Source organism: Colias philodice, chromosome 3 (assembly GCF_061535455.1).
Source record: "Colias philodice isolate Cphi_HAF_F1 chromosome 3, ilColPhil1 Martin Lab GWU primary, whole genome shotgun sequence".
Lineage (NCBI taxonomy): Eukaryota > Metazoa > Arthropoda > Insecta > Lepidoptera > Pieridae > Colias > Colias philodice.
In genome coordinates, this window is record NC_143088.1 from 9249382 (window position 1) to 9261454 (window position 12073).

Consider the following 12073-nt stretch of genomic DNA (forward strand, 5'->3'; position numbering starts at 1 on the left):
ATTACAAAAGACAGGCACCCAAACCTTTGTTTAAATCGCTATTTTTTTAATACAAAAAAAAATTATAAGATCTACATCATCATAATTTTTAGGGTAACTCTTACATTACGGTATGAACGCGTGATTTTTTTTCTAAACTTATTAAGGTAAGGGCCGATTTTTCAATGCTCGGTTAAAACTTATCCGACCAATAGAGTAATTTAATTTAGGGCTGATTTTTCAATCCTTGGTCCAAAACTTATTCATCGAATAACGTATTAAACTACCATTTCAAAAATGTATTCTAATTGTCCGTATTTGACAGTTTACAGGTGACATTTTAAAATGTTCGTGTAATACTTTATTGGACGGATAAATTTTAACCAAGGATTGAAAAATCAGCCCTTATTTTATAAATGGCAGTGCTGCGTTGCCACAATTTTGCCAATGTCACGTTGTGGATAGTTTTAAATCTCATAGATTTATATCCAATAGAGTATTACACGATAATATTAAAATGTCACGTAAACTGTCAAATACGGGCAATTAGAATACGTTTTTAAGGGCCGATTTTTCAATCCCGATATAAACAGTCTAATAACTACCCCTCGAATAGATTTATTCAATTATTTATCTAACTCATAACGGCCCGCCTATTTTTCAATCGTGATTTATTTGATGAATAACTATCTGACCAAATATTTCCATATTGGCAGCTCTGCTCTCGGAGTGGCGAAACAAACTTATTAAATTAGTCAGGTTTGAGCGGGATAGAGTCAACTTTTGCAATTTGTCAACAACCGTCAATATGACTCACGTCAGGAGTGCATTTTAAGTTTGTCTTGTATTGCTCTTGTCTTCTATGATTGTTGATTGTTGTTTCGATTCGAGTAAAGAGTTTGGTTAAATTTGTGTTTCAATTTATATATTTTACGATGGAAACTACATACTTAAAGGCAGCGTTCGGCAAATTTTCAATGGCATGGTCATCAGTACTATCAAAAACATCAATTTCAATATGATTTTAATTGATAATAATTAAATAGAAAGAGGTTTAATTGTTAATAATTCTACGCTCTATGTTATGACATACGAAAATATACCAAATTTGACGCGTCAGTTGTCAACTCAAACGCCTAACCGTCGAATAGCGCGCTATCTGGCCCTTGGAGCGGCAAATAGATTTATTCCTCAAATAACGTAGTTATTCGATAGATAAGTCCTATTCGTCTATTGAAAAATTGAATATTTTGTTAACTGAAGAATAAAGTCTATCTAGCTGTTTATCTGGGCATTGAAAAATTGGCCCTAAAATGGTAATTTTATACATTATTCGACGAATAATATATCCAAGCATTGAAAAATCGGCCCTAAATCAAAGAATGCATTATTATTGTATTATAGTCCTCAGCCTAAGCCGAATCAATTTAATAAAAAGTCTGTAATCGATATCATAGCGATTTATAAGCCACAGATGTCCTTTGCTCCCCTACATTTATTAAATTATTATCTATCAGATTTCTATTGTACAATTTTTTCATTAGTAAAATAACTTTGTAAACAGTCTAACTACATTCATATAAGATTGTTATAATACTTATAATATATTTCTATACATTTTTTTCTTCTTTCCTCTGCTAAGCCACGGCCACATAGATACGTCTATACCCTCACGTCTACCTAATTTATTTTATTCGCATATTAAATAAAACTATAGATACACAATTTTCGTTAGTTAGTTATTAAGTTCATTGTGTAAGCTATGCAACTAGTTTGAATTATATCAGCTATATGTAATTAATTTCCAAAAATCGAGGTTGTTTTCAGATCCCCATTTGCACAAGCCACGTTACAGCAACACACATATTTTTTAATTATACAGAAAATACAAAAAGATTCATAATATTACATGCGCTTATTTTATCTAAATATATTTGATATTAATATAATGTATTTCAGTTATTAGCTTACATTTTACCCTTTGAAAAATTAGGCCAAAGTTTCAGTTCACATTTAAAAGCCCCAGCCAAGCCAGTCAAGCCATAGTTCCAAAATATTTTAGGTTAAGTATGAAAACCTTTCAAAATCTTTTATCAACTATGTATTAACTATAATTATTAAATATTTGACAACTGCAATTAAGTTGTTGTTTAACATTTAAATGCTTATTCATATCATTAATTATACAAATACAAAATAGGTGTCCACTTTTGGCAGTTTAGTTTTGATTTTTAATTAACGTTTTTCTGAGAGCTCTTAGATTGTTATTCATTTAAAGTTTTCAAAATACACAGTTTATTCTTATTCACTAATATACTTTTTATATTTTAAGTACTAGAAAGACTACATAAGATAAACTTAATATACAAAAAAAAATTATATAAAAAAAAATAAAAAGAAATACATCATATTCATAAATTAGATTTTACATAAACACGCTTCTAAACGACTAGATACTCTCATGTTTTAAAAATAAATATAAATAAAATGTCATGAATTCTCATTATGAATGTGAAAATATTTTTTTCTATGAATAAATTCAATGAAATGACAAATTAAGGGAATAAAATATAAATGCCCTACATTATTAAAACATACTTCAATATTCTTAATAACTATGAAGAGAACTTTCAGTGTCAATGGGAATGTCTAGTTTTCTCTTTTCTTTAGTACTGAATGGTGAGATCGTACAAATTTTACCAGATATATATTTTTAGCTATGTTTGTATGGGCAAGTGATCCGGTTGTGGCCATCGACCCCTTTGTGGCCATTTAGAACTTCAAATCGTTATAACTAAGGCAAAGACAAATATATTACTCTATGGTTTACGGGAATAAAAATATCTAATATTGGCAGCACTGATACCGTTGACAGCTCTGATGTGTCAAACTTCACTTCAATCCAACAAGTCGTTAGTTTTTGAAGAGCGTCAATTGTTCTAAGTCTTAGCAAAACGGGTAAGGCGAGCGGGTGAGTAATCAATAATTATTTTTTAAATCCTTCTTATTTTTTTAGGTTTATGTTAATTCTTCATAAAGAATACACTGTCTAATAACACACTAATGTTATTATATCGCTATTTGTTTATTAAGTGAGGATATGAGAGGTGGCCACTAATGGAGCCAAAATGAATGAATTTTCCCATCTTTGGCCACATGACTGGCAAGTCCACGTAGAACCCCACTTTTGGCCATTTAGTTTTTATCGTGATTTTTCAACTTAATTACTAAGCTATTTTGATATAAGTAATCTATTCATTTTCAGAGTTACAATAATTATAATGCCTCCATCGAAACCAAATACTAAAAAAATCGGTGTCGTGAAAAGAAAATTGTTCCAGTACTCACCGCATAAAATATCATTAGCATTGAACGCAATAAAGAATGGGATGCCCGTTGCCACAGCTAGTAGAGATTTTAATGTACCTCGAACGATTTTGCGTCACAAAATTTCTGGAAAAGCACCTGAAACTTCTGGACATGTAGGGCCCCAGTCAGTTCTTGGAAGACAAATAGAAAACGAACTTGTCATATGGATCAAAGATTGCGCTCGCGCTGGATTTCCTATTAACAAGGAAGGTTTACTGGAGTCTGTTAAGAAAATTGTTGTAAAGGGCAAAATTGCTACACCTTTTATAAATGATAGACCTTCAAGATCCTGGTTCGATGGATTTATGGCGGGACATCCTGATTTGAGCCAAAAACATGCCGTGTATATTAATAAAGCTCGTGCCTTAATAACTGAAGAGAAAATTCGGAACTGGTTCCAAGAAATTTTTTCATTGCTCGGTGATGAAAATTTAAAGATTCTAGAAAACCCTGCGAGAGTTTGGAACTGTGATGAAACAGCTTTTTTTCTAGCTTCAAAAGGAGAGATAGATATCCCAAGCTGAGATATATATGATGAGATATATAGATTTCATATATGTCGTCAATATTATGTTAGCTATTTTCTCTAAATAAATATTGTTGGTCGTAAAATATGCGATTTTCGAATAAATTTTTCATTACTTTGAATTATCTGCTTTTTATTTTTGATGAATTTGATGATGGCCAGAACTGGCACATGACATGGCCAGAAATAGGGTAAATCTGGCCAAAAATGGCACAAACTCCTATTTATTTTTCTTTCCTACAGGATTATTTTTCCATTGAATCCTTATGAAAAAAAATATATCTTTAGGCTAGATTTATATATATTTAAACACTTTTTACAAGAAATATGTTCGTCATAACAAAAACTGTAAAATGATATAGCCTCAAAGTCTACAAAATTCTTAAAATGGCCAAAACCGGGTCACCTGCATATGCAAAATACATAAACGTAATGTTAAGCTAATTAAAATCTAAACTAATTCATTCAATAAATGTTAAGAAAAATCAATTCATACGACTACCTTCTGTTAGACAAATCATATTAAATGAGCCATTTGCGTAGGTCATAAAATATATATTTTTTAATTTATATTGTATATTTAAAAAAAATCCTCAAAAAAACCTCTTTGACTCTTGTAACTCTACAATATATTATTATATTATGCATATTGCATACAAAAGAACAATACACAGAATGTTAAAATTTCCGGACATTTTCTACGACACTATTGGAATGGGACTACATTATTTGTAAGAAAATTGCATTTGTTTTTCAGACAAATAAATAAATTAGAGACAGAATTATTTTTCTAAACTATGTAAAAATAAAATAAATAACTAAAATTCCCACTTCGAAGTTAGCTGATAAAATATAGCATAAGATTATGAAGCTTACCAATAATCATATTCGATTAAGAGCCAATATTTACTGAGCCATTCCATAAAATTAAATTGAATATAATTTTTTTTTTCTATTTTTCGCTAATTATATATACTACGAGCTTGTATATAAATTGTTTTTTTTTGACGTGACAACGTCTTATAAATTGGTTTGCCGGGTGACACTTCAAGAAACTGCGTTACGCTCCGCTCGTTATGCGCTCACAATGAGAGCGAGTGAGAGGCACGCGGGCATGGTTAGCCCGCCTAAGAGCGAGAGAGACAGACATAAAAAGTCGTTGTCACGTAAAACTTTCGCCCGTATACCGACTTTACAGGCAACCAATTTTTTCCTATTTATCACTTCTATTATAGTACTGTGCGGCCAGATCAAGTAACTCCCTTCTCAACTGTTGCGCCTGCGATCGCAAATGTTGTTCCCTTGTTCGAATCACCTTGTATTGCTCTTCGCGTTCCTCCGTGTGTTGGGGTACTAGCCAGCGGAGATATAGTTCTGCAATGAATGATAAAAAATAATAAAATAAGTAATATATTTTGCTATCTGTTCGCCCGCGTGGTTTAAGCCGATTTCCATGGAGGTGTTTCGCCGCGGTAAAAAGTAGCCTATAAAGTATAATATGTAAGGAAGAATGTGGAAAATTCAGAAGTAATCATTGAATATAATAAAAATATATAGATGTAGTGCATAGCTTTTACTAACTAGGGGACTATTTTGTCTCATTTGGAGTCGTTAAACAGATGGCGACGTATGTACATGTGTGAGCATGTGCTTATGCGTGTGCGAGCGAGAGCATGTGCGTGTTTGTGCGAACGTATGCGAGCGTGCGTATGTTTGTCATCCGGTTCAAATAACACACTTAGAAAACACAATTATAAATTACCTTCCCATATAACGAAGCTCATTGGTGCAACGGATGGCCATATAACATTAGGCGTGGGATCATACAGTGGATTGATATATGTAGTCAATTCATCTGGCTGGTTGATCCACGACCATAGACTGGTTGTGTGCTCATAGACACCGCGCGTTTCGCGCTCTTGGTCACTGTCGCAGAGGAATGTTCCTGTAAAATGTTTAATAATATTTCGTTAGTAATAATTTTGAAAGGAAAAATAAAGTTATATTATCCAAAAAATTTGTCAGTTCCTTGATCGAATATCTGACCTTCTCTTTTAAAACGTATTTATTATAATAAAAACTATATCAATAACGGATTTTTATGCTACAACGTTACAATACTTGCTATAAACACCATTTGTTTAAAATTTATTATATTTTAATTACGATTTTGTTGCGATATTCGTAAACAAGCTGGCTAGATTGTGTCATGTATGTAATCTTCTATATATTATTTTCTAATCTTTTATCTTCGCGCTCTATTGGCGCTAGTATACTCACTCACCGAACTGGTTTGCATACGCGTGCTCAAACAGCGTGATAAGGAACGACTGCCTGTACTCAAAGCTGCAGGGGAACTGCTCTAGGAACTGTCGTACGCAGTCGAGGAACAGCGGGAAGGTTGGTGCTTCGCTTGCCACCACGCGCTCTATTGGCGCTAGTATACTCACCAAACTGACTCGCGTACGCGTGTTCAAACAGCGTGATAAGGAACGACTGTCTGTACTCAAAGCTGCAGGGGAACTGCTCTAGGAACTGTCGTACGCAGTCGAGGAACAGCGGGAAGGTTGGTGCTCCACTTGCCACCACGCGCTCTATTGGCGCTAGTATACTCACCGAACTGACTCGCGTACGCGTGTTCAAACAGCGTGATAAGGAACGACTGCCTGTACTCAAAGCTGCAGGGGAACTGCTCTAGGAACTGTCGTACGCAGTCGAGGAACAGCGGGAAGGTTGGTGCTCCGCTTGCCACCACGCGCTCTATTGGCGCTAGTATACTCACCGAACTGACTCGCGTACGCGTGTTCAAACAGCGTGATAAGGAACGACTGCCTGTACTCGAAGCTGCACGGGAACTGCTCTAGGAACTGTCGCACGCAGTCGAGGAACAGCGGGAAGGTGGGAGCTGCCCGTGCTGCGGCAGAGTGCGGGCCGCAACGCAGCCGAGTGCCGAACGGGTGCCCGGCGCCTAGCCACTCGCGCTCTATTAGCGCTTGCAGACTACAAACAAAATGAAAAATAAAAAGACGGGTTGCACTCCGGGAGTGCCGGCAGAAGTGAAAACTTGATTATTAACGTTGTGCATGTTTGATATTTTGGAATGGTATCCGTCTTACGCTTTTTCGATCAGGTCACGTGTCCTGACGCGAGTTTAAGATTTTATACCCACCAGAAAAAGTGCTCAACGCCGAAGTTTTCACTATATACTTACAAGCAATTTAATAAATGCACAATAATGATAATAAATTGTAAATTTGATTAAAAATAAAATCCTATTTCGCTTTGACTAACTTTTTTATTACAGTACTTTTAACTTTTACCACTGTAAAAATAGCCACTATCACTCTCTAGCATTTTTATCCCCAGACACAAAATGATGCATTTTTATATGTAAGGCTAACTTTTATTTTCCACGGCCGAAAAAATAAGGATAGTAGGTATAGTAGAGCCATTTTATATTCGAGCCAATTTAATAGGCAACATTTATCGTCTATCAATTTTATCTTCGAAGAGAGGTAACCTGAAAGGGGTAACCTGCTTAAAAACATCGATTAAAGTGAATTAATGTATACGGACTTGAAACATTTGTCAATCGAACTTGAAACACATGTCAATTTTAAAATTCATCAGGCGAATCCCTTATCCCTGTCCAAGTAATATACTTTCTTTCGTAAATTTAAGGAGAAAAATAAGACAAGTTTACATAATTAAAAAAACACAACGCAATTATTAATTATTTATGATGATTTTTATTCACAAGTAATCAATGCATTCGATTCTAGATGTCAGATTTCGATTTTTAGAGTAATGTCTCTGGTATTTAAAAATAAAAAAGGTTTATTGACACAAAATTGTAGCGACGTCAGTTCTTTAAATCAGAAATTGTTTATTATGTTTAGAATGGTTTATCAGTAAAATCAAATCTTAAAATTACTTGTATCGGTCATCTTATATATAAAAATGAATCGCAAAATGTGTTGGTAAGCGCATAACTCGAGAACGGCTGAACCGATTTCGATAATTCTTTTTTTATTATATTCCTTGAAGTACGAGGATTGTTCTTATGTAGAGAAAACGTAAACATGTACCACGGGCGAAGCCGGGGCGGACCGCTAGTTATTATTATAAATATGTAATCGTAATTGAAAAAAGTTAAGCAAATGTGCAGTTCTAACAAAACGAAATATCATGTTATTCTATGTCTTCGTTACTAGGTTACGATGTTGAATTTTGTTGAACTGTCAAATGTTGCCTATTAAGATTTACACTCACCCTCTGATAGTGCGACAATCGGGACTCAATATAATTTGCGCCAGAGAGCAGACAAGCAATGTTGCATCTTCTCCACGCGTACCATGTATTAAAACCGGTTCTCCTTTCTGCAATTACAATATAACATCTACTTAATACCAAGTTGGAATGACTGTCGCATGATTTATAACCCAAGGAAAGATCTTACCAATTTATATGACATTTATATTTGCAAGACTACCACTAGCATAGTAGACACACGTTTTTCAAGCATCAGAAATAAATTAGGCGACACAAAGTGCATTTCCCTTAGAGTTTAGACTATTATATTAATTTAAGAAAAGATTAACATTTTTAAAATAAGAACACATTTAAAGTTTTCAAAAGCATGTCTCTACTATTGATATGAACATATTCAACATTCTTAATCCAAAACTGATAGTAGGACAAACAATCTGAACGCAGCCAGGACAATTTAAGTGTACCATAAAAATAACCTAACCTAAAACTAGGGACCATACATTCATGAAATTAATCCATTGCTTCAAAGACTTATTTATATTCCATACTTACATGATGTATATGTTGTGCTATAATACAAGCAGTGTGAAGCGAGTTTCGCACTGATTCCGGCCACCCACATGATTCCAGTCTTGATATCCACTTATCTGATGATATTTCTTTGTCTAGACATGCTGGAAAAGAAATTTAACGTAAATTATGTTGTTTGCATAGATTTGATTTGATTTGACACATTTGATTTAAGTACCATAAAGACACATTGAAAAACAAAGCCGCCACATCTGTATGTATGATCTTGATAGACTCAAAAACTAAAAACTACTGCAACACATTCACACATGTATAGCGGGCATAGCCGGGGACAGAAAGCTAATCTATACTAATATAGTATTATAAAGCTGAAGAGTTTTTTTGTTTTAACGCACTAATCTCAGGAACGAATGTCCGATTGGAACAATTATTTTATTGTTAGATAACCCTTTTATAACAAATGCAAAGTTAATAGCAGGAAGATGTGATTGGAATAATTATATGTACCATAAATCTATGTTAAAATAAAATATTAAATCTAGAAAACAAAGTTTTTTTATTACCTTCAACTAACTTGGAAAAGCTCTCCAATAACTGTTGTTGATTATCAACATCATCCATTGATCTATTGTATATTCTCCACTGTGAGTAATTTGCTGCACTCTCTGTACCACCCCCTGTAAGCGGAAGAATTTTTATTTTATTTTTTTAACACTTTCCTTCTGGTAGCATTTGAAGGTAATTTTAGACGATTTTTAATCCCCCCTCCCCCCAAATTGTGTTACGTAATAGTTGAACATCCCCATACACATGATTTTTTACTAATTCACCAAATTTAGAAATATACATTTTCTTTAAAGACACTATTTACTTGTTTATAATTAATAAATGTTTATAAATACCTTTATTTTGCTGCTGTGATATTGAATTAGAGCTCCTTAGGTCATAAATGATGCCTTTCATACCAACATTGACAACTGAATTGAGAATATGTTCATCAGGTTTGCACCTCCTATGTTTAGGCCCGTACAAAGGTTGACCTGCTCGTAATAAAACTGCCTGGAATAAAATAATAATCATGTCATATATCAATGCAACTTATTAATTATTGAAATAAATTTAAAATTCATAGAGAAGTAGTTTCTAAATAATTTTTATATCTGACTTTTTAAATACATAGTTTTGGAAAGTCAGAATTATTATGAGTCAAAAAAGTAAGAATCTCAAGATGCAATTTACCTACTTATTTATTTAATATCACTCCGTAGTCAAACAAAATGAGTTTATAAGTAATACTATGTTGATATCATAATAAAAATTTAATAGATACATACCCCATTATTATGCCTATAAGAGAGCACAGGAAACCGACCACCCTGCCTGAAACTTGCCGCAGCTAATAATGTTTCGTCATCTATAACCTTTGGCACCACCACTGCTTTCGGATAACTGGGTGTGACTGTATAATGTTGGTTCACACGGGAGATGCGCCATTCTTCTGTTGCTAACACTTTCGTGAATTCGCCTTCAATACTGAAACATTAACCATTAATTAATTTAATGATAATTATTATAAAATACTAGATAAGAACGTAAGTTCATAGAAAAAATCTAAACTACAAGTGCGCGAGCGTGGGTCTGCTCCTATTAGTCTAAGCATAATGATATATAGCTTACAGCCTCCCTCGATAAAAGGGGCTATCCCTTGATAACCAATTTTTTTTTTCAAATTGGACCAGTAGTTCCTGAGATTAGCACGTTCAAACAAACAAAAAACAAACTCTTCAGCTTTATAATATTAGTTAGTATAGATGAAGCTCGCAAGTAACTTGTTCCACTTTAATTTACTCTTAGATTAAATTTTTATTATAAAGACTGACTATTGTAATTGTCAGATGTTATGAAAGCTGTATAATAGTACAGTTCCATCAAAAAGTAACAACACTAAGGGCCGATTTTTCAATGCTTGGATAAAACTTATCCATCCAATAAAGTATTACACGATAATATTAAAATGTCACGTAAACTGTCAAATACGGGCAATTAGAATATGTTTTTAAAATGGTAGTTTTATACATTATTCGACGAATAAGTTTTAACCAAGGATTGAAAAATCAGCCCTTAGTATATAAATTAAATTCTCACTCGGTTCAGAAGTTAATACAAGGGTTGTAAATAAGAGCTATGATCTTTGGATGATACTAGTAATGGAAATAAAAATAGAGATTAGTTAGTCAGCGCCATACGCGCCTTCAACATATTCGCTTATAGTCTATACCTGACTAGACTGATCGCAGATATAATATTATAAAAAAAGTTAATCAGAAAAAAGGTAATTTAAAATGGTAATCTCACTGAGCTTTTGTACTTTGTGATTACTAAAAGGGGGAGTGAGCATACAGGAAGGAATATTATCAGTGTGTAATGTATGTACAATAAAATACCAGATAAGAAAGGATGTTATAATGTATCAATTACTCATTATTTCATCTGTGGTGTATTTTATTTTTAATATCTATCAGCTGATATATATTATTATAATTTGATTAATATAATTTACCTGTATAGTGTGTATCCATTTTCCATAATAGGATGCATATGTCTATAGAAGAATGGATAGAATAAGCTTGGATCCTGTAGATTTGATAGATTCTCTAAGGTCTGGGCAACAAGGTTCAGTTCTGTTGTGCTACTTATATCTAATTGAAATATTCTTAGATCCTTGCATTTCAAATACAATGAGCCTCCTTGAACTATACCCCCACTTAGTTTGTTTTCCTTTTTCTCTATACAGTCTATATTCTTGTGAAGAAGCTGTGAACAAGATTTAGTTTGTCATATTCAAAAATCACAAATTTATGTAGGTACGGTTAAATTTTTTTATTAAACAGGAGAGTTAACAATAGCTAAGTAGATATTATTGAGTTAAGTGTGAAGTAAGTAACTTTTGAAAACTGGAAATAAATAAATTACTTACCCATAGTTCTCGAACGCCTTCTTTTCTTGAACTTAAAATAAGATGATGGCCTGTGATACATACAGTTCCGTCTACATTGTCATGATGAGGATATTTTAAAATGACACCATCTAATTTATTTATTAGTATAAGCTCAATAAATTCCATCTGAATTTCTTGTTTTGAATAAAATTTAAAAAACGATTAATAATTATTGCATTATTTATCGCTAATTGCCAACTTGAAGTTTGAACGTTGAAGTTGAAGTGTGAACTGTCAAAACAGAAAACTCAAATGCATATTTTAATGACAAATGACAACGGTATTTGAATAAAAATTACGGAGTTTTTGTGCATTCCTTAAAAAAATAATTATGAAACTCGTATTGGACATATTAAATTAGGCTACATTCCATAATCCTCAAAAATACATACAATTTG

At 33.1% G+C, this 12073-nt stretch overlaps 1 protein-coding gene across 1 annotated transcript; it reads right to left on the reverse strand.

The window, feature by feature from the left end:
- Positions 1–408: 408 nt before the first annotated feature.
- Positions 409–11880, reverse strand: LOC149489901 (myotubularin-related protein 9). Its single transcript, XM_089714690.1, has 10 exons — positions 11655–11880; positions 11238–11491; positions 10012–10210; positions 9580–9736; positions 9241–9354; positions 8699–8820; positions 8147–8253; positions 6657–6874; positions 5637–5819; positions 409–5248 (listed from the first exon to the last, which is right to left on the reverse strand). The coding sequence occupies exons 1-10, from the start codon at positions 11799–11801 to the stop codon at positions 5088–5090; spliced, it is 1662 nt and encodes a 553-aa protein (XP_089570816.1). The 5' UTR covers positions 11802–11880; the 3' UTR covers positions 409–5087.
- Positions 11881–12073: the final 193 nt, after the last annotated feature.

Coding starts and splice junctions, on each gene's coding strand:
- LOC149489901 (XM_089714690.1), bottom strand. CDS start 11,801: ATGGAATTTATTGAGCTTATACTAATAAATAAATTAGATGGTGTCATT. Junction 6,875..8,146: donor GATTGTCGCACTATCAGAGG/GTGAGTGTAAAT, acceptor TTTTGTTTGTAG/TCTGCAAGCGCTAATAGAGC. Junction 5,249..5,636: donor GAGCTTCGTTATATGGGAAG/GTAATTTATAAT, acceptor CATTCATTGCAG/AACTATATCTCCGCTGGCTA.